The sequence below is a fragment of the Schistocerca nitens genome, chromosome 4, assembly GCF_023898315.1.
Source record: "Schistocerca nitens isolate TAMUIC-IGC-003100 chromosome 4, iqSchNite1.1, whole genome shotgun sequence".
Lineage (NCBI taxonomy): Eukaryota > Metazoa > Arthropoda > Insecta > Orthoptera > Acrididae > Schistocerca > Schistocerca nitens.
In genome coordinates, this window is record NC_064617.1 from 292407939 (window position 1) to 292430660 (window position 22722).

General features: G+C 39.1%; 1 protein-coding gene across 2 annotated transcripts in view; it reads right to left on the reverse strand.

The window, feature by feature from the left end:
* LOC126251708 (cytochrome c oxidase assembly protein COX11, mitochondrial) overlaps positions 1-21692 on the reverse strand; it is a 30567-nt gene extending 8875 nt beyond the window's left edge. Inside the window, exons 1-3 of one of the 2 annotated variants that reach the window (XM_049952301.1) lie at positions 21562-21692; positions 21092-21401; positions 12440-12595 (exon numbers count right to left, since the gene is read on the reverse strand). In XM_049952301.1, coding sequence (XP_049808258.1) covers positions 12440-12595; positions 21092-21340 — 405 coding nt within the window. In that variant the 5' untranslated portion in view covers positions 21341-21401; positions 21562-21692. Of the gene's footprint in view, positions 1-12439; positions 12596-21091; positions 21475-21561 lie in introns of those variants that run through there. The other variant, XM_049952300.1, reaches the window with a different exon arrangement.
* Positions 21693-22722: the final 1030 nt, after the last annotated feature.

Consider the following 22722-nt stretch of genomic DNA (forward strand, 5'->3'; position numbering starts at 1 on the left):
TTGTTCATATGCTGCTGCTGACAGTGAGAAGTGTTCAAATTGTTGAACGTTTCCCCTGTCACACAAACAGCTGATGACATCACACTAAATCATCATTTGTTATGCAAAACATCACTCATTAAGTGAGCCATTTTTTTACGATTTTTCTTGCTCATTGTGGAAATTGCACATTATGGGAGGTGCTTGTTAAATAAGGTTCCATCTGCCATTGCGACATTAAAGAAAATATGTTCTACATACACAAAGATTATATTGATGTGTTACATCTTCTGAAATCGTCTTTACTTCAACTCACAATCTTCTTCGGCAGAAACTGGGAAATCATCAATTTTGCTGTAGTTTATGGTAAATAATTTGTTGTGATTACACATTAACTTCACTACTAAAATTACATTCAAAATAAAATTATTTTTTATATCGTAACATCATTTATGCATGTAGTTTGTTGTAGGTCTATTTTGATCGTGAACAGTTAACACAGGTAAACTATTTGTTTTTAAATTCTGGGTAAGACATTGCTGCAATGACTGCAGTTGGTGCAGAAAGGTGAAAAAGTTTTCCAATCATCTCTTGACATTTTCTCCATAAAAAATTTGCCAGTGTGCTGCAATATTATAAACTCTTATCTCTTCAAACCCACTGACTCTTCCAAAATTTCTGAATCTCAAAAAGTTCTGTATAACTGCATAGACCCACGTGGGAACAAAAAACTGTTCCATATTCTAATGTAAAGCTTACTCAGAGTCAAACCTAAAACACTTCTGGGTGACTTGGACATCCGGCAGAACTCCACAAATTTTTTAGGAGGTCTACAGATGTAAGTTTGTTGATGTTAGTCTTAGCAACTGAGTTCTAACTTCGTTCACTCACATTGTAGCACAACATATACATGGAAACTGCATAATTATATCAATGATATGCCCATTTCTGAGAGTGTTAAGCAGCCTTTGTACAATGGATGATGCTTCGTTGGCTGCATTCTTATCTTTGGTTACTTGTGCAGAGTACTTCTGAATGTTAGCAGAGAGAGGAGGGAAGAATTGGCAAGAACAGTCAGTTGAATTGTGTTGTATCAACAGTGTAACTGCTAAGGCCATCTGCTTATGAAATACTTTTGTGTTGCATTTGTTGACTGTAAAGAAAATGAAGTTGTGCTCAACACAAAGGTTAGTTTGATCACTGCAGTACTTTATTATGCATGGTGGTTCCTTTGACTTCCTCCCACCTCTGAACCTATTTATAAAGCCAGTCAGAAGTGGACCTAAAGTTCAACATGTGCTGCAAAACATGGCACAACTTGACTTTACATTTTTCTCATTGTTAGAGGTGAACATGTGATAAGTAACAAAAATAATCACACAACCAACAGGGGACTGAACCCATAATCTTTGGCTGTGTAGTCTGAAACTTAACCCACTGAGCCACATTTATACACAGTCCATTAATAAGTTATTCATCAAACAGAAACTGCACTGAGCCAATGGAAAAAATAACAGTGTTTAAATTGGTACAAGAAATAAACAAAGAAAATGCAATGTCGTTTTATGTTATTCATTATTTAAGTTACAAATAACTTATTCATGGATATATTTGTTTGAATGATCTACTTATTCGGATAATTATACAGATTTAAATTTATTTCAATAATGCCCATCACTGCTTACCACAACATCTTGCACTTCCTTCTTCTTTCTATTCATTGCGGTTAATGTTATCAATGGTAATGAGTCCTATTAGTACATTCGCTCGATTTACACACAAAAGTCTACAGTATAGCTGGATTGAAGTTTTTTTGTTAATTGCAAATAAATGTGATAGTTATAATCTGTTGTCAGACTCAACAGACCACATTTCATCAGCTATTCTTTCATGCAAAGCTGAATCTAGAAAAAGCCTAGGAATATATAAGATATAACAAATAAAAAATATAAAACATAACATGATTAACAGCCATGAGTACCAGCCACAAATAGCACAAAAATATTCTGATGTAAGTATCAATGTCAATATCTATACACCTAGGTACGTAGTGAGTGCTGGTGATGACCTGGGTGTGTCCCGTATTTATACAAATAACTGAGGCCAGTAGATCGCACTATAATGCTAGGTTGCATGAGTAACCAGTATTGTAAATTCAATAACTCAAATGCAGTATGCATAGTCATAGTACATATGGTGGAATGAGTGTCTGACAATGAGATATTAACTGACATACAATATGTGGAAATAAAATCCATACTTAAAATCCATATTAAACATGTGAAGAGTGATAATAGAAAGCTCACAACCTGGCAAAGCAAATAACACACAGTTGTGTAAGAGTCAGAATAAAACGTTTAAAATTAACATTACATCTATTAATCGGAACCTTTCACCATGACAAAGCAGCTAAACATAACTGTAAGTGTGAGGTAATTAACAAGACAATGACTATTAAATAAAACCTCGATAGTGAATAACGCATTCAGAATGGAATCTGACTGGTGTTGCTATGTGGCTTCTCTGTAAGAAGTTTTCATTTTCCTGTGGCAGTGCTTGCGGAAGAAGGCTCAGGCCACTGGCAGCTGGCGTATACAGCTGCACGCCAAGTTGCTGCAGCATGTGACACTGCTCAAACTGGTAGTTTTCTGAATACATCACAATAAGCATTCAAGTTGAACTAATTCTGCTCATTCAGCAGTAACCCTTGTTGACATTTTCTATATATGTAAATTTTCATTTCCTCCAGTAGGTTCAACACCCATCCTTTTTGTGCCTCCTGCAATACTTCCCTATTATCCTCTACATGTCCTGCCACATGTTTTCCTTTATCCAAATGTGTATGGAATGTGCTATTACGAAGGTGAGTCAAATGAAAACCTTAAACTTGTAATAACAAATCGAAATTTCGCGCCGTTATCCTGTAAGTTGGTAAGCGTGCAGAATGGCCTGTAGGTGGCAGCATAGTGCAGATGCACACATACCATCACAGTATCAGTATAAAGATGGCCGCCCCACTAGCGACTTGCACCAGGGAAGAACAGTGTTCTGTTATTCGGTTTTTGTGTAGTGAAGGTGTGAAACCTATTGAAATTCATCGACGAATGAAGGTTCAGTACGGTGATGCATGTTCGTCACAGCAGCAAGTCTACGAATGTAGTAGGAAGTTTGCAAATGGTGTGACTTCAGTGAAAGATGCTCCTCATCCAGGTCAGGCACAACGAGTTGTGACTCCACAGAACATTGCAGCAGTTGAATCCATAGTGAAGGAAAACTGCCGAGTGACACTGAATGACACTGCAACATGTTTACAGATTAGTCATGGGTGCCACGTCAGGTGACTCCTGAAATGAGAGAATGACGTGTTGATGCTTGTGAAGAACTTCTTCTGTGTTTTGAATGAGAAAGCCGCTTCCTTGCAAGAATCGTTACTGGGGACAAAACCTGGGTTCACTTCCACCAACTGGGAAAAGAGAGAGAGCAAGAAACGGTGCCATTCCTCATCACCAAAACCAAAGAAGTTTTGAACAGAACCATCAGCAGCGAAGGTTATGCTGACTCTCTTTTGGGACAAAAAAGGCGTCATTTTGGAGCATTACATGCCTAGAGGTACCACTGTCACCACTGCATCATACACAGATCTCCTAAAAGATCATCTGCGGCCTGCAATCAAATCACAGCGACGTGGATTGCTGTCAGCAGGTGTCCTTTTGCAACATGACAATGCAAGGCCCCACACTGCCCGTACAACAGTTGCAATAATCACAGACCTGCATTTTGAGTGTCTTCCTCATCCACCATACTCACCAGACCTTATCCCAAGTGATTTCCATATGTTTGGACCACTCAAAGACGCAATGGGAGGAAAGAAGTTCCATTATGAGGAAGAGGTACACCATGCAGTGCATGAGTAGTTGCGCAGATTACCACAAGATTTTTTTTCTAAAGGAATTTATGCACTTAGTAAGTGCTGGAGGACTTGCATTGAGTGTGTGGGAGAATATGTTGAAAAGTGATACAACTTTGCACCACTTCTGCACAATAAATAGTATTTAGAAAAATATTTAAGGTTTTCATTTGACTCACCCCCGTATTTTGGCTTCATATATGTTCTCTAAAATCTTTCTTGAAATTCCTTCCCACATTACCAATATGAAACTTTTCACAGTCCCAGCAGTTGATCTTGCAGACACTGGATTCTAAATATTTGTTGCTGTTGTTGACAACTTTGTGGCGTAGCCTAGAACCAACTGTACTTTTCATTTTCATGGAGGCTTGTGCTATTCTGTCAGAAAATGCATTATTTAGAGCCATGATCAAAAGGTTGCTAAAACTACCACTCACTCATAGCCAGGGCAAATGGATACAAGTACTGTAATGTCACAAATCTTTATGACAAGCTAAAGTCACAAATACATATCAACAAGGGGACAGCAGCTCCAGAGAGCAAGTGGTTTGTTGCTGTCATCCAACAGAGCATTTTCCAACAGAATTAAACAAGCCTTCAGAAAAATGAAAATAAAAATTGGATTTCAAATAAAAGGTGCAGTTGGTCCTAAGCTACACCACACAGTTGGCAATCTACAGCAACAAATATTTAGAATTTCAAGACTCATTTTAGAGAGCATACATATAACCAAAATAAGAGTGCATTCCATACACATCTGAATAATGAAAAACATATGGCAGGAAATATAGAGGATAACATGGAAGTATTGCAGAAGGCATCAAGACAATTGTTGAACCTATGGAGAAAATGGAAAATTATGTACATAGGAAACAACAACCGTGATTACTACTAAATGAACAGAGTGAGTTTAACCTGAATGCTTATTGTGATATATTCAAAAACCTACTCTTCTGAGCAGCGCCACATGCCACAGCAACTTGGTGTGCAGCCATATGCACCAGCCACTAACAGTGAGGAGACTGGGCCTCCTCCTGCAAGCACCACCATAGAAAAACAAAAATTTCTTGCAGAGAAGCTACGAGGTGGAGCCAGTCAGCTTCCACACTGAATGTGTTACTGACAATTGAGGTATTAATTAACAGTCATAGTCATGTTATCTTATACTTATGATTATAGTTAATTGCTTTGTCATGGTGAAGGGTTCCAATTAATATATGTGAAGTTAAGCTTTTAAACTTTTGATTCTGACTGTTACAATCTTGCACATTATTTACTTTTACTCTTTACACGTTTCATGCAGATTTTAAGGGACTTAACATCTCAGGTCATCAGTCCCCTAGAACTTAGAACTACTTAAACCTAACTAACCTAAGGACATCACACACATCCATGCTCGAGGCAAGATTCGAACCTGCGACCTTAGCGGTCGCGCGGTTCCAGACTGAAGCATCTAGAACCGTTCGGCCACCAGCGGCCGGCCGGATTTTATTCCCACATACTGCATGTCAGTTTATGTTTTATTGTCGGATGCTCATTTTTCCATAGGAACTGATGTTAATTAATGACTACATATATTGCATATTAACTGTTGAATTTACAATATTGGTTACTAAATTACACTAGCATCAGTGCCCTCTACTGGCCTCAGCTATTTGCATAAATACAGGAAGGACCCGGGCCATCACCAGCACTCACTATGTGGCTAGGTTTTTGTTTTTGTTTTGCTTTATGGCGCAAAAAACAACTGGGGTCATCCTCGCCCAAGTCAAAACTATAGAACATGAACACTGAGGGGAGTTAAACAACCATATGTTAGTCCCAATGGACAGAACAGGAGACGCCTAAAAACAGGCACATGGAAAAGGGGCTAAAAAAACACCATGCAGAAATGGACGTCCAAAACTAGAAATGAAATGGCCTTCACCATATTGCTTCGGCGGATAAAACGGCTGATAGTCAGATGGCAAACCAAAGCTGGAACGTAAAAAAAGGGCATTCCAGCAGGAAGTGGCGGACAGTTAAAATTTGGGCACAGTGTGTACAAAGTGGTGTGGAAGCACCACTTAGCAAATGACAATGGTTAAAAGGCAGTGCCCAATATGTAGCCGAGTTAAAATAATCTCCTCCCAGAGGGAGGGCCGAGAGGTCGTCCAAGGCACTGGGAGAGGCTTAATGCGCCGAAGCTTATTTCCATGAAGGGGGGGACCATTGGCGATGCCAAAGGCACACCACCACCTAACAGACAGAAATCATCAAAGGAAATACATGTACTCATGGGCTGAGGTATGCGGACTGCAGCCTTGGCAGCAGTGTCAGCAGCCTCATTTCCTGGCAGACCGACATGACCAGGGACTCACAGATACAGGACACTGGCTCCATGACGAGTGAGCAAGTGACAGTTTTCCTGGACGCTCTGCACTAAGGGATGAGCAGTGTGCAGCACATGTAGACTTTGGAGGGCACACTGAATGAGTCTGAGCAGAGGACACAATTGGGAAGGCTGTGTCGCCGGATGTACTCTGTGGCCTGATACAAGGCAAAGAGCTCGGCTGTGAATACTGAGGAAAGTGCCGGAAGCTGATATTGAAAGACATGGATGCCAATGACGAAGGCACACCTGACCCCATGGTCAGTCTGAGAGCCACCAGTGTAGACAAAGGTACTATAGCGAAGTTCCATGTGAAGGTTCTGAAACTGGAGGCAATAGACCAAGGCTGGAGTAGTGTCCTTAGGAAGTGAATGAAGGACAAGGTTAACATGGGCCGCTTCACGAAGCCAATCGCCTGAACTGCCTCCGCTCGTTTCCGATGGTGGAAGGCAAGGTGATACTGGGAAGAGCTCGAAACTTCCGCAAAATGGCGGCCCAAGGTGTTGGAGATAGCAAAAGGGTCCTCAATGTCATCATCGACTGTCAGGCCAGAAATTGGGCAATGGATCATGGTTCCAGAGAGACATCAGAGGTTGGCCCAAACAACGTAGGAATGTGTGGAACTGTTAAAAGAACTAATGAATGAAATCCAGCTAGTTTTTTTTGCGATCCCGAAGAACACAATGACACTCTAAATGCATCTGTTTATAATGAATGCAGTTTGTCAGTGTAGGGTGGTGGTTAAAAATGCGGAGAGCATGTCTATGTGTGCGAATTGCATTGCAGCATGCCTCAGTCCTTCAAGGGACTGGGACACGACATGGTAGAGAGGAAGTGTGGGGAAAGGGACGTTCTGCAGCAGTAAGGATAACGTTTGTGAGATATTTGACCTGGGCATCACAACTGGGGAAATCTTGTTCGAAGGACGCCAGGGCAGAGTAAAGTTGACAGTCAGTCCTAGGAAGCTGTCATTTAGGCATGCACACAGATGGAATAGGGGTCAACAAATGGATAGCACACAGGAAATGGTCACTTGAGTAGGTGTCAGAAAGAACGGACCACTCAAGATGATGGGCGAGCTCGGCAGTGCAGAGGTACAAGTCCAAATGCGAATAGGTGTGCAAGGAGTCGGAAAAGAAAGTGGTTGCTCCAGTGTTAAGGCAGAAGAAGTTAAGTTGGTTAAGGTCAGCCAAGAGGGCACCTCTCTGACAGAGAGAACCCCAAACAGGATGACGTGCATTGAAGCCACTGAGTGGCAAAACTGGGGGAGGCAGCTGCCCAAAAAGTTGAAGGAAGTCTGCCCTGTTGACAGCGACTGATGGAGGGACATAAATGGTACAGAGGGAAAAAGTCAGGTGGGGAAGGAAAAGGCAAACTGAACAGCTTGAAGATGGGCAGTCAGCGAGATGGGTTGACTATGAATGTCATTCCATATGAGAAGCACGATGCCCCCGTAAGAGGGAATGCCAACCTCAAGGGGAAGGTCAAAACGAATCGGTAAGAAATGTAAAAGCTCAAAGCAGTTGTGAGGGCGCAATTTCATTTCCTGAAGGCAGAGTACAATGGGATGCTGTGACACTAGAAGCAGCCGTAAGTCCCCTTCGTGAGACCGAAGGCTTCGAACATTCCATTGGAGGAGAGTCGTGATGAAGAGACGTGGGGGCGTCACCTCTGCGGCTGCCAAGTGACAGTTGGGGAAGAGGCGCAACTACAGCACACAGAAGCAGGAGGATCCTGGTCCATGGGGCCCACAGAAGCATCAGCTTGCTTGTGCAGTCGGTCTGTGGAGTCCAACACCGAAAAACGATTGTTGTTGTGCACTGGCAACACGGAAGCTGGCCGGGCGAAGGTATCACGTGCCGACACTTTCAAAGAGGATCTTTGATGTGACAAAGGAGAAGACCGTATGCCTTTGGAGGACTTCTTCCAGCCTTTTCAGGTAGATGAAGACTCGGCTGTTGTTTGGCTGGAGGGATGGAGGAAGTCTTCACGGGAGTACTCCTTCTGTCCTTTCCAGCCTACCAGCTGTGTAGTTGGTGGTTTCACCCCTTGAGGCGAGAGTTTGATGGCTTGTTGCACAGATGGACAGGGTGGATGGCGATGCTACCTTGACACTGGGTGATTTCACGACCTCAGAGCTAAATTGCAGGTCGCAACAGAACTATAGGTACCAGACGAGAAAACACAGGGTTTGCAACTAGCATGGCCGCCATTTTAGTTGATACAGCATGGAAACGGAGGTGAACTATCACCCTCATGCGCAACCCTACGACAAGTGACACATTTGGATGGGTGTCGACAAGACGTTCTGGTGTGATTAAAATGATGACCCTGGTAGTAGCACATTGGGTTCGGAATGTATGGCCAGATGCTGATAATTTCATAGCCTGCTTTGAGCTTGAATGAAAGCACCACTCAAACAACGGTGAGAAAGAGTGTGTGGGTAGGAACTAAGGAAAAATCTACCTTTTTCATTACATGATGAATGGCAATGACACCCTGATTGGAGAGGTCAGACTGTATTTCAGCCTCGGTTAGACCATCAAGCAGCCTAGTGGAAATTATACCACGGGAAGAATTAGAAGTTCTGTGGGCCTCGACACAAACAGGGTAACCATGGTGAAGTGAGGCAGCAAGCAGTAGTTGTGCTTGAGAATCATAAGTGGTCTCCAAAAGCAAAGTGTCATTCCATAAACGAGAACAGGATTTCAAAGGGCCAGCAATTGCATCTACACCTTTCTGAATAATAAACAGCTTTACCGTGGCGAAGGACTGACCATGTGAGACCATGCAGAACCGTGGTGAAGCGGGAAGGGTGAATCATTAGCCTTGTTGCATTTACGTTTTGTAGAAGTTGAGTGGGAAGATGATTGACTCATCGCGAGGAGATCCCCCATCATCTCCGATGGTGCACTCTTTCCAACTGGGGGCCCCCTTCACAAGGGGGCGCACCTGCCTTTGGTGATTGTTCACACCTTGGGTCACACCTCCCAAACACCTGACGGAGGGACCAATCGACCATCTGAGAAGGTTACAGCTCAGGCAATCACCCCTCCTTGGGCCTGGCCTGTACCAAGGGGTACCTGTGAACCATACCTGTCGACCTGGGCCTGGGAATTACGCGTTGCCTGGTCAACAGTTATGTGTCAGACGCTTGGGCCGGCTCTCAGGAGTGCACAGGGAGAAAGAAGAAAAAAGAGGATACTCAAATGCCTAAGTGGAGGAATGAGAGGAGAAGGGAAACAAAGAAAGGAAAAGGGAGCGAGAAACAAAGGTGAGACTGTTCGCACGTCACCGACAGAATGCAGAACATTCCCAAGAACCCAGACATGTTCCCAAAAGGAGGGGAAAAAGAATAGCAAGACGATTGACGTGCACCATGGAAGGGAATAAATGCTGCAAAGGCTGGGGCTCCAAGGTAGCCAACTATGAACCCACTAAAGAGTGGTGATCCTCCTATGAGAACATGCCTAGATAGATACTTACACAGAACGTGCCTAGGTGTATAGATACTTATGTTGATACTTGTATCAGAATAATTTTATGGTATGTATGGGGTATGCATGGCTGTTAAACATGTTATATTTTTTATTTGTTATATCGTATGTATTCCTAGACCTTTTGTAGATTTAGCTTCAGCTTATTTTGTCACCCAACTGTTTTTCTATTTGTAAGAGATCTGAAGATGGCAATAGCCACACCAGTATATATAAAACAAAGATGCTGTTAACTTACCAAACGAGAAAGCGATGGTATGTTGATAGACACAATGAAAAACACACAAATACACACACAAATTTCAAGCTTTCGCAACCCAAGGTTGCTTCATCAGGAAAGAGGGAAGGAGCAACCTTAGGTTGCAAAAGCTTGAAATTTGTGTGTGTATTTGTGTGTTTTTCATTGTGTCTATCAACATACCATCGCTTTCTCGTTTGGTAAGTTAACAGCATCTTTGTTTTTTTATATATATTTTCCCACGTGGAATTATATACGTATTATATGTATATATATAGAGAGAGACACACACATACACACTCATATGTACTTTGCAATATGAAAACTAGCAAAAAGACAATGCATTTTGGAAAGAGCTTCTATTTGCAGCAAGAACTGTACACTGTATATTTTCGTATTACGAAAGTACAAATATGAATCCCACCAAATACAGCACGGAGCTTCCACAGCACTGAAATTGAGACAGGCTTTTGTCAGTCAGTTATAGCACATGTCACATGATCTCACCAGACTATGACAGCAGATATTCAGAACATAGGACATGTGATGCAATCAGCCAATAACAACATCATTGTTAAGTAGCATGAAAACACAAATAGGAAAATTTAATTGTTTAAATTAATAAGTACACAGTATAGCTATAAGAAAAGCTAAGTTTTCACATATAATATTGCTCATCAAAAAGTTTTTGCTGTTTTTTTCCAAGAGTGTGGTTAGGTAGGATCATAAAAGCACAGCTAAAATTGCATCAGCTGAATGTTTCTGACAAGCATGGTTATAAATTTCACTGCTATGCACCAAACATTTCGTGGGTTACCTGGCTCAACACAGGTTCTGCCGAGCACTCCCACTTTTCCATAGAAAAGTCAATTATGTGTGAAATTGCTCAAGAACTCACCTCACCCTTCTTTTAACATAGTTATACTTTTTGCCACCGTTCTTACATAATTTGTAATCTATGAAAGAACTAAAACCAACATGAAAAACTAAGCTTGAAGCTTGATCTACTAAACACTAAAGTGCTAGTAAAATTTTAAATAGTGGCATAAATCGCTAGTCTTCTGGGTCTGAAATTTTTCTGAGTGGCTGATCGTCACAGTGTTAAGTTTTGAATGAGAGTCAAACACTCCGCATTTTAAGACATTCATTTTTGAAAGTAACACTTCTTAAACCACAATTCGCAATATTTCCCTGTGGCCTATTAGAAATGTAAACAAAAGCAGTTTGTTGTTAAGAAGTACTGCATAGTCTTCATCCTAAAACCTTCGACACATTTTGCTGTTGACCAATGCTTGTGTGAAAACTGTGATTTGTTGACGTAATGGCGCATTTTCTTTGCAACTGATGTTTTATTTTAGTGTTATTCTCTTGTTTACATTTTATTGCTACAGTATTAGTCTGCAGTAGTGGGCTAAAGCAAAATTCTTTGTTATCATATTGGTTCTTACCAGTCAAAATTAAAAAACTTAGCTGAAAATTAAAACTATGAAAAATTCCTGTGTTTTTCCCAGGGTGTACACACCCTGTTAATGTTATATTATTTTTACAGTTTTATGCCAATCACCACACAGTTTCTGTGCAATAAATGGACAAGTGCTCACATTTGACTAGGATGAGAAAAATTAATCTGGCATGATCTTGTTGAATACATCATCTGAATGTCTACTTTGTATATCCTAGTGAAATCCCCATGATGCTCAGCCAAGAGAGTTGGGCAGAATTTCTTACAAGCATCTGTCCACCATACTGCATATTACACACTCTTGCAGATCTTGATCTCTTACTCTGGTGCAGCAATCATATGTCTTCTATTATATACGAACAGTTATTGAAGATAATTGAACAAAATAGTGCAAAAAGTAATGGTTATAATGAACAACAACAGAAATTACACACAAAAGATGGCAGGAAAAAATCCAGGGCCCAAGCTAACTGCAAAATAATTTCTTGTAAAATAGAAGAAATTTTCAAAATATGCTGGGCTAATGCCAATGAACCTAAACATTGTAAAGTAAAATAAAGATGACATGGTTAAGTAGGTGAAACAAGACTTTTGTCTTTGGATTTCTATTTTACAAGAAATTATTTTGCAGTTAGCTTGGGCCCTGGATTTTTTCCTGCCATCTTTTGTGTGTAATTTCTATTGTTGTTCATTATAACCATTACTTTTTGCACTATTTTGTTCAATTATCTTTCAAAGGAAATTTCCAAAATAAACATGTTTATTTAATGTCTAGTTTTGAGCTTTTATATAATTAAATTTGTTGATTCAGCTGGAGATTTGTATAATTCTCTTCTTCATTTTTGTGTGTGTGTGTGTGTGTGTGTGTGTGTGTGTGTGTGCGAGAGAGTGAATATGTATTGCAATAAATTATCTTACATGGTAACTGACCAGAATAAATAATCACAAACTAAATTTAAAGACATATCCACAAGCAATATATTACCTTTATTTCATTCTGTTGTGGTTTGAAGTTCCACCTCATGCTTGCTCCCAAGTCTGCATTGAATTTCACTTTAACGATTCTGTCAGACTTCTTCTCCATATTTTCAATTTTCCCTGTATCATCATGTTTACTGACAGTTCCACCATAGCTGTATGCCTGAAACAAAATGGAAGCTTGTACTTCTCAAATTAATGTATTCATTCAGCAGTTTTTCAGTGGATGCTGAATCACACAGCTATACACTAATAGTCTGTACAAGAAAATGTTTGTAATCCAAACGATGTGCTGAAATAAAATTTAAACAAGTAACACAGTCAGTCGCTGGAAACACTGAATCTGTAACTGTGCATGCATCATTTGTATAATGATTTTAGAATATGATTACATTTGTTGATTTTTGTTGTCCTTTAGAAGATATGCCATCTCAGAAGGATATCAGAATATTAGCTCTTGCTTGCACTGTAAGACTACAGTATGGATGACTTGATGTTATTACAAGGAAATCCCACACAACTAGAAATTGATATTCTAGTAAAACCAAGCTTCTGTGTACTTTCAGCTAGTCTCCCTCAGTATGTTTCTCACGTATCATTAGTTCCAATGAAATTTCTAAGAAATAAAACTGCGGAAGAACATCTATGTTTGAGTAGCTGAATGTGAAACCTCAGTAAAATACACTAATACAAATCAAAATTACATACTGCCTGTCAATATCATGAATCACTTCAAAAGAAAAGAAAATTTAATTCCAACAATTAAGTTTTCATAACAATGAGTTTCAATAATGTAGCACATCGGTATATGCAACATCTGAGTCAACGGCAGCAAAGGAAGAACACAAAAATGCACCTGTTCTACAGCAACACTTTAGCAAGGAAGGAAGATTAGGGTTTAAAATTCTGTTGATGACAAGGTCTTTAAAGATGAACATAAGATGTAGGGCAAGGACAGGGAAGGAAATCAACTGTGTCCTTTAAAATAAACCATTGTAATATTTGCCTTATTCAGTTTGCAGAAAGCACTGCAAATCTAGATCATAATTTTAACCCTCACCCTTACAAATAAGAGTCCAGTGAGCTAACCACAGCATAATCTAGCTTAGTAACTCCTTCAGAGATAAAATAATTTGTTTGACAACCACATACTTGGTGTCTAGATTGTTCGAGGGAATTTTTATTGTCATGTTCATGAATAATATGAGAAATACAGGTGACAATAAAAATTACCTCAGGTCTCAAGGAAAGCCTAGACGTTTATACCAGCAGCTTGAAATAAGCTGGAGTTCTGAGTTTCAAGCCTAGTTCGGCAAAAAAATTTAATTTTCAACACAATGATGTAATGTTCAGCATTTCAAAATGGATTTCAAATATGTCATTATTTCCATTCATTTTATTTGGAGAACTCAATTTGTTCAGTCTTATATAGTGTTATAATGCTGTGCATCAAAGCCCACTCAGAGGAGAAATGTACTGGAAAGTTGTACAGCAAAATTAATGAGAACACCAAATACTAATTCCACATGGCATACTGTGATTAAAACTACTTTGTGACTGATAGAATGCAGAGACAGTTAGCAATGTTGCCAGTGTGCAGCAAGCCACACTTCACAAGGCACTGCATGTACTTAACAAAGCAGGCAGCACATCTAGCATGTGGTGCTTGAGAAAGAACTACAATTGGATGGTGACTGTCCCCCATCACACAGCTAGCTAAAATGTAATCACAAAGTAATTTTAATCAGAGTATAGTAAAGAAGTGGATGGGAGGCAATGGTGAAGAACTGGATTTGGAGTGCTCAGCAAGTTGATGATATGTATGATGAAATTATTAAAAGTGCATAACTATGTTTCATTCCGACAGGGTAGTAATTCTGTAAATATTAGCAGTTCCACTTCGCTGTAATGTATTTGCTATTCTCATATTTTGCCAATCTCGTTACAAATTATTAGGGCAGAGAGTATTATATTCATATGTTTTATGTTTTTTATTTTAGATTTTCTGACTTGTTCCATACCCACAAGAACTGTCACATTTTTGGACCTATGGAACGAAAACTGAATTTAATCTAACCCTTAGCCAAAACAAATGTGGAATAATTTGATTAAAATAAATTAAAATATGTACATTGACAGTATAAAACTATGGGCACTGGCTTATAAACTGAAATTGAAACAAACATATTCTGATGGTAATAATGTTGCAAGGCTATGTTAAAAAAGATAATGGGCAAGTAAACCAATTGTTGAACTTTTGTCAAAATATTAAATGCAATATAATGTCCATTAATTGCATGGCATAAGCACTGCACATGGTGCGTTTTCTTACAGGAGAAGGACCCGGTGTGTGTCAAGACAGTACACTATCTGGAAGAGGGTTAAAATTACTTCCTCCTGCCCTAGTGCACGAGGAAGGATTGCCGTGGCTGGATTCATTAACTGCAGTTTGTTCTCCCTAAATTTCAGTCAGTCTTCCTCCTGTTGGCACATGATGCTGTGCCTCACTAGATATGTGACAACATGTAGTTCTGTAGGATTTCCCCTTTAAATATCCTGGCAGCTAACAGAATGACACCACCTTCCCTCCTCCTTTATTAAGTGGAGAAGGTCATCTTAAGTGGCCTAGATATGTTTACCTGGTGCATACAGGTGTTGGTCGTGGTTTTGTTGTTGTTGAGGGCTTTAGTCCAGAGACTGGTTTGATGAATATCTCCAGGCTAGTCTGTCCTTTGTAAACTTTTTCATTTTTGCACAATTATTGCAACTTACATCCATTTGATTCTATTACTATAGTCACATCTTTGTCCCCTTTTACAATTTTAACCCAGCACATACTCCTAAATTACCAAATTAATTACTCCTTGATCCCTCAGGATGTATACGATCAAGCAATCAATTTCTTTTTAGTCAGGTTGTACCTTAAATTCCTTTTCTCCCAATTCAGTCCTGTAGCTCCTTGTCATTCACTATCTGATCTACATGTTTAATCTTCAGTATTCTTCTGCAAAACCACATACAAAAAACTTCCACTTTCTTCTAGTCTGAATCTTCATCACCCATATTTAACTTCTTTACAGGTACAAACCAACAAAATCATTTACTACTTTTAGTGCCTGATTTCGTAATCTAATTTCCTATGAAGTTTATTACATTCCATTACATTGTTTTACATTGTTTGATATTCATCTTACAATTTCTTAAATGTACTATCATTCTCTCAAATGATCTTCCAAGTCCTCTATCCTCTCTGATGGAACTACAATGTTATCTCCAAAACTAAAATTCATTTTCTGCTCCTTGAACTTTAATTCCCTTTCCAAATTTCTTCTTGGTTTCATTTACTACTTGCTCAAGGTACAGACTGAAAAACAGCTGGTAGAAGCTACAACACTGCCTCCCTTTCATATATTAAAACTCTTGTAACTTCAGTTGGGTTTCTAGTCAAGTTGTAGGTAACCTTTCACTTGCTATATCTTGTCTTCATTTCCATCAGACTTTCAAAGAATTTATTCCAGCCAACACTGACAAACACTTCCTCTAAATCTAAAAATGCTATAAATAAGGGCTTACCTTTATCCAGTCTATTTTCTGAGGTACGTTATAGGGTAAAGTATAGGTCAATGTGTTCCTACATTTCTCCAGAACTCAAACTGACCTCTCCTGAGGTCAGCTTCGACATCTTTCTATTTTTCTGTGAATAATCATGTCAGTGTCATGCAATCATTACTTTTTTTAAATGAATCATGGAAAATCCAGGATGGAATGTAACAATATTATGAGAAGGTAAGTTGCTACTCACCATATTGCGGAGACGCTGAGTCGCAGATAGGCACAACAAAAGGACTTTCACAATTATAGCTTTCGGCCGTTAAGGCCTCTGTCAACAATAGACACACATGCGCGCGCGCACACACACACACACACAACTGCCATCTCAGACAAATGAACCAGCAGTTCCAGTTGCCTGAGACTGCAGTAGTGTGTGCGAGTTGCATTTGCACATGCGCAGCAGGTAGAAGCTACAACACTGCTTCACACCCTTCTCAATTACTGCCTCCGTGTGTGTGTGTGTGTGTGTGTGTGTGCGCGCGCGCGCGTGTGTGTGTGTGTGTGTTTTGTTGACAGGCCTTAACGGCCGAAAGCTAATTGTGAGAGACTTGAAACTGGTATTGTAACGTTCTTTAATGGTATTCCACCTGTCTTATATCATGCATACGAGGTGGAATAGCTTTGTCTTGGTATGTTCTTCCAACAATCTCAATAATTCAGAGGGAATCTTGCTTTGATTTAGGTCTTTCAGTACTCTGTCAAACCCTTTCGAAGTACCTTACCTCCCATCTCACCTTCTTCTGCTTCCTTATCTCTTTTCATAATAATGTTTCCAAGTTCTGCATCCAGGTAGTAAGTACAAACAAGAAATTTTAAGACACAATAGCACTTCTTCCACTGCAGTGCCTCAAAATCACACACAATTCTACACCATCAAGTGAGCAAATCTTGATGCACCTCCACAGAATACCACAGTACAACAATGCTTAGACTGACTGGTGTAAATTTAGTTATGATGCTAAGCTAAAATATTACAACATGGACTTAAAAACATAGTCTGGAGTGCTGTTCTTTCTATGTTTCCTTATGGACAAGGTGGGGAAGGATTTAACCCTCAGCTAGGAATGTAATGTGTCTGCACCAGGACCTCAAATACTTCCAGTTCCCAGTGTCAATTGATGGAGTTTCACTGCACTGTAGAGCAAGCATAGATATGTAGAATGCCAGTGACTGCAACAGTGAGAATATGCTGTACACAATTCAAACAATGGGTACCTGCCACTGTACAGCAACTGGTAGTTTACTGGCCTCCAGTGCCTGGGTATTGGGTCGATGCAGTTTGCTTCAGTGACTAATTGCTCATAATAAACAGTATCTGCAATTTTCAAATGTGTTGGTCTAGCTGTACCATAAACTCGGCATCAATTATCAAGCCTCCCCCACATAAAGATTATGTAGAACTGGAGTATTTGTTCTCAAACGGATATCCATGAGTGGCATAATTTGGGTGGAGTGACCACCTAAGATTAAAGAACAAAAAATGAAGCTCACAAACCTAATCAAATTTTAAAACAGTGGTTTCACCTACATGTATATCCTATAAGCAGCTGTCAATTCCATGACAGAGGGTACTCTGTGAAGTATTATTAGGTAAAAAATTAAACAGCAATGCCTACAATTTACGAACAAACTTCCCTTACGTCAGTTTAAAACCTGTTCTATCCATCCAAACCTAGAATCATCATGTTATTAGTTGTAACTGACAAATAGACTGGAGAAACGGCACATCATAACAAAATTGTGCACAAACTATGAGCTCTCTTATGCTGACTGTGATATGGACAATATATGATTAATTGTTACTGTGAACATAGTTACACCTGAGACTTGAAAAACATTATCATTTCTTTGTTTGTTTGTTATCTCTGTCTGACTATCAATGTCATGGTGCCCAACAAACTGTCTGAAAAGGAATGATGTTATGAAGATAACCCATTACAGAAAAAGTTCTCAGCTATCATAATGAAGTCCCACAGTGAATGTGCCACAAAGAAACCTTTCAACTTGGATTTAAATACTTGGGGTTTGTAATGCCATTTCTTCAGTTCCAGTGGCAAACATCAGAAAATGAAACCTGTTGAATAGTGCACATCTTTCCGCAAATCACTTAAGCACGTGTTATCCAAGTGTATATAGTTTATCTAACTGTAGTTCACAGAATGAATGTTGTAATGTCTACTGAATGAGTCAAGATTGTTAACAACAAATTCTATGGTGGAATATATAAAAGGGAAGGCAGAGTTAGCATTCCAAGACCCCCTGAGCAATGGCTTACACAATGTTCACAAACTGACCCGAAAGATACGACCATCCGTTTTTGGGCTAAGAATATTCTTGGCATGTGCAGAGTTGCCCCCAATCATGTAACCTTTTTTGTACTAATAGAAGGCTGACAGTGTACAGTGATTTAGCTAAATTTTGTTTTCATGTAGTGGTTTTGGTAAAAGTTATGTATTGGACCCTCTTTACATTTTTCCAATATGGTGTGGATGTAAATATTAGGCTTTGCTACCAGTCAGTTTGTTGCCACCACCAGACTTTCTGCTTTTCAATTCCCTGGCTTCACCAACTCTCAACCAAATTGTCAGCTTTTGCTCTAACCTGGAACTTGGGCTGTGTACAGATCAGCCTGTCACCATAACCAAGATTTCAGGGGTGGAGTGGGACATCCTACAATGTAACTGTAGCCACAGTTTTGTGTTGGATCACACAGAATTAATAGTAGCTGGAAGTAGGGCTGGCACAAGATGGGAGTCATATATCCACAATACAAAGGGGAGTAAACATTTAACATTCCGTATAAAACACTTCTAACTGTAAACTGGAAACAATGGAAGCAAAATATTGCATCCAATAACATATGGCGTTATGTTTGTTAGTATTATCAATGAGCTACTCAAGGAAATAGAAGAGCGATAGACATCTCCACTGTTGTGGAGCTTGTTCTCAACAGATAAGTAAGATTCTCAGCCACCTGTGTAATAGCTCTCTGGAACAGGGCATTTTCCCTGATAGACTGAAATATGCTATTGTTATACCTTTGCATAAAAAGGGGGATAGATCTGATGTCAACAATTACCGTCCAATCTCCCTTCTAACAGCTTTATCCAAAATTTTTGAGAAAGTAATGTATTCAAGAGTAGCTTCACATATCTGTAAAAATGAAGTACTAACAAAATGTCAGTTTGGTTTCCAGAAAGGTTTTTCAACAGAAAATGCCATATATGCTTTCACCAGTCAAATTTTGAATGATCTGAATAACCGAACACCACCCATTGGGATTTTTTGTGATCTCTCAAAGGCTTTTGATTGTGTAAATCATGAAATTCTGCTAGACAAGCTCAAGTATTGTGGCATGAGTGGGACAGTGCACAAATGGTTTAATTCGTACCTAACTGGAAGAGTGCAGAAAGTTGAAATAAGTAGTTCTCGTAACATGCAAAGATCAGCACATTCCTCAAACTGGGGAACTATCAAGAATGGGGTTCCACAAGGGTCAGTCTTGGGTCCTTTGTTGTTCTTATTATATATTAATGACTTGCCATTCTACATTCATGAAGAGGCAAAGTTAGTTCTCTTTGCTGATGATACAAGTATAGTAATCACACCTGACAAACAAGAATTAACTGATGAAGTTGTCAATACTGTCTTTCAGAAAATTACTAAGTGGTTCCTTGTAAACGGACTCTCACTGAATTTTGATAAGACACAGTACATATAGTTCCGTACAGTGAATGGTATGACGCCATTAATAAATATAGACCTTAATCAGAAGCATATAGCTAAGGTAGAATATTGCAAATTTTTAGGTGTGTCCATTGATGAGAGATTAAATTGGAAGAAACACATTGATGATCTGCTAAAACGTTTGAGTTCAGCTACTTATGCAATAAGGGTCATTGCAAATTTTGGTGATAAACATCTTAGTAAATTAGCTTACTACGCCTATTTTCACTCATTGCTTTCATATGGCATCATATTTTGGGGTAATTCATCACTGAGGAATAAAGTATTTATTGCACAAAAGCGTGTAATCAGAATAATAGCTGGAGTCCACCCAAGATCATCCTGCAGACATTTATTTAAGGATCTAGGGATATTCACAGTAGCTTCTCAGTATATATACTCTCTTATGAAATTTGTTATTAACAACCGAACCCAATTCAAAAGTAATAGCAGTGTGCATAACTACAATACTAGGAGAAAGGATGATCTTCACTATTCAAGATTAAATCTAACTTTGGCACTGAAAGGGGTGAATTATACTGGCACTAAAGTCTTTGGTCACTTACCAAATAGTATCAAAAGTCTGACAGATAACCAACAAGTATTTAAGAAGAAATTAAAAGAATTTCTGAATGACAACTCCTTCTACTCCATAGAGGAATTTTTAGATATAAATTAAGAAAAAAAAACAAAAAAATATTTAAAAAAATAATAAAAAAATAAAAAATAAAGAAAAACAAAAAACACAATAAAATAAAGTTGTTATATTAACTTAAGTATGTTGTTAAATTAACCTAATTATGTCATGTATTGGAAAATTCTACTCGTTCCACATCATTAAGAAATATCGTATTCATGATCCATGGAACTAGTATTAATCTAATCTAATCTTACACAGTATTTTTTTTTCTTTTTCCATGGGAAAGGAAACTTACCATACAACTAGGGCAATTACTGTGCTTTTAAGATATATACAGATTAAATTGTATTGTTTTCTGTATACTGTGGTACAATTTGCTTACAATGCATCAATATGACTTAAGCACAATTTGAATGTTGCACAGGATTAAGGCGTGTGTTACGCGGAGTACGATTCATTGGCACTTGTGGATGATGTGTTTCTAGTTTGCTAACTGATGGCACATTTTTTTCATTTTATTCTGACCTTGGTATGTTATGTTTTCATCTTCCCTCTTGTGCTATATGTGTACTCTCTCCGCGTGACATTTTAATAGTCATGGTAAATAGTCATGGTAAACAGTCATGGTAAACACCATTTCAATTATTTCTACAAATGTGAAATGTAAAACGGCACAATTACCTGACAAAACATTCTATACAATGGCACAGCAGCGTAGCTAAATCCGACGGTCAAAACACCTGCAGCAGTTAAATAATACAAAGTTGACTTCAACTTTTGTTCCCTTCCTCGATGCGCTGTTTGGGAGTCACTGTCCTTACGTCTCAGAGTTCTATAAGAAGATGAATGAAACTTTTGCTTGATGAATTGCGTTTGCCATGTTGACAACACAGAAGTTCGTTTGAGACAATGTCTGGCGCATGTGAACATTGTCCTTCAGGTAAATTGCACAGTTCCAAGTTTACATCTCCCTAAACACTTTCCAACATATCTGAAAAAGAAATACATTACTAAGCACAAAAAGGAAGACCTAACTTCAGCACTCAACATATCTAAAAACTGTCGCTAACTAATCCGTCATTATTCAGGACGTAACATCGTCGATTAATTGCATAAGCGGCTGTGATTGCACAAGCTGCTCTGCCCCGTACCGTAACAGACGACATTTAAATCCCGACCATCACAACAAAAACAAATTCAACAATCGAATTATCATTAATCGAAACAGGTCAACAATCGGACTTATAAATCGATTATCGTAATGGAACCTTATAGCGGTGTAGGTCGATTTCAGCCTACAAAGCAAGCTGTAAAGACCGGTATACAGGCCAGCAATTGTCTGCGCAGAAGTCTCTGTATGCAATATATCGCCCCAAATCTCGTGCGTTATTGCGACGTACTTTCACTCTACTACTGACTCTAGTACTACTAGAAAAGAAGTTTCATCGGTAAACAGTTACCTCCTAGCAAATAATAATTCATTTCAGAAAACTTAGCAAGTAAAGCGAAGTTCACACACGCATATAATGTAGCGCCACAGCTTCCTGCTTGATATAGTGGCATCGCGGGCTACCGCTCACACAGGACGCCACAATTTCTACCTAGTTGCACAGCTTTCAATATGGTGTCAGATGTTATAGCGCAGGTTGTGGCCCTAGAGCTGTGACACGAGTTAAATACAAGGAAGACGAAACCCAAATGTTGGATCTGAAAATACATTTCACACAGGGATAAATCGGGGGGGAAAGCACACTTATAAAAGAAATAGCACTCATCGACGAAAATGCTGTCTGCAAGGGCAAACTAACCAACAGCTGGCATGTAAATATCATCGGCAGAGACGCCAGTCTTCCCATATTTTAAGATCTTATTATATTCGTTGTTATAGGCGTTTGGAATAACTAATTTTTAGTTTAACAACTGCCGTATCACACTCTGGAACTATTTCCTGCGTATAATACAAAATTTATACAATGTGTGGTAGTTCATACGGCTCTCTTTTTTGGTTAAATATATTAAGTTTCTTTATTCGTTCAAAGATCTTTTAAGACTGTAGGATACGTCATTGGTTTGCAAATAGTGCGTGCGCACACAAACACACACACAGAGTCACTTCTGCAGAAAATCAAACATAGGTTGCTGTTCTTGTAGTTCTAGAAGCTGCGAAAATGTACCTGCCGACCATTATGTTCACTTTTGTTCAGAAATAAAATTTAAAAAAAACACACACACACAGAAATCGAACGGCGTACAGCAGCAGTTACACCCCGATAACTCCAACAGAGTGCTCGTGTTTCGAAATACTGCCACCA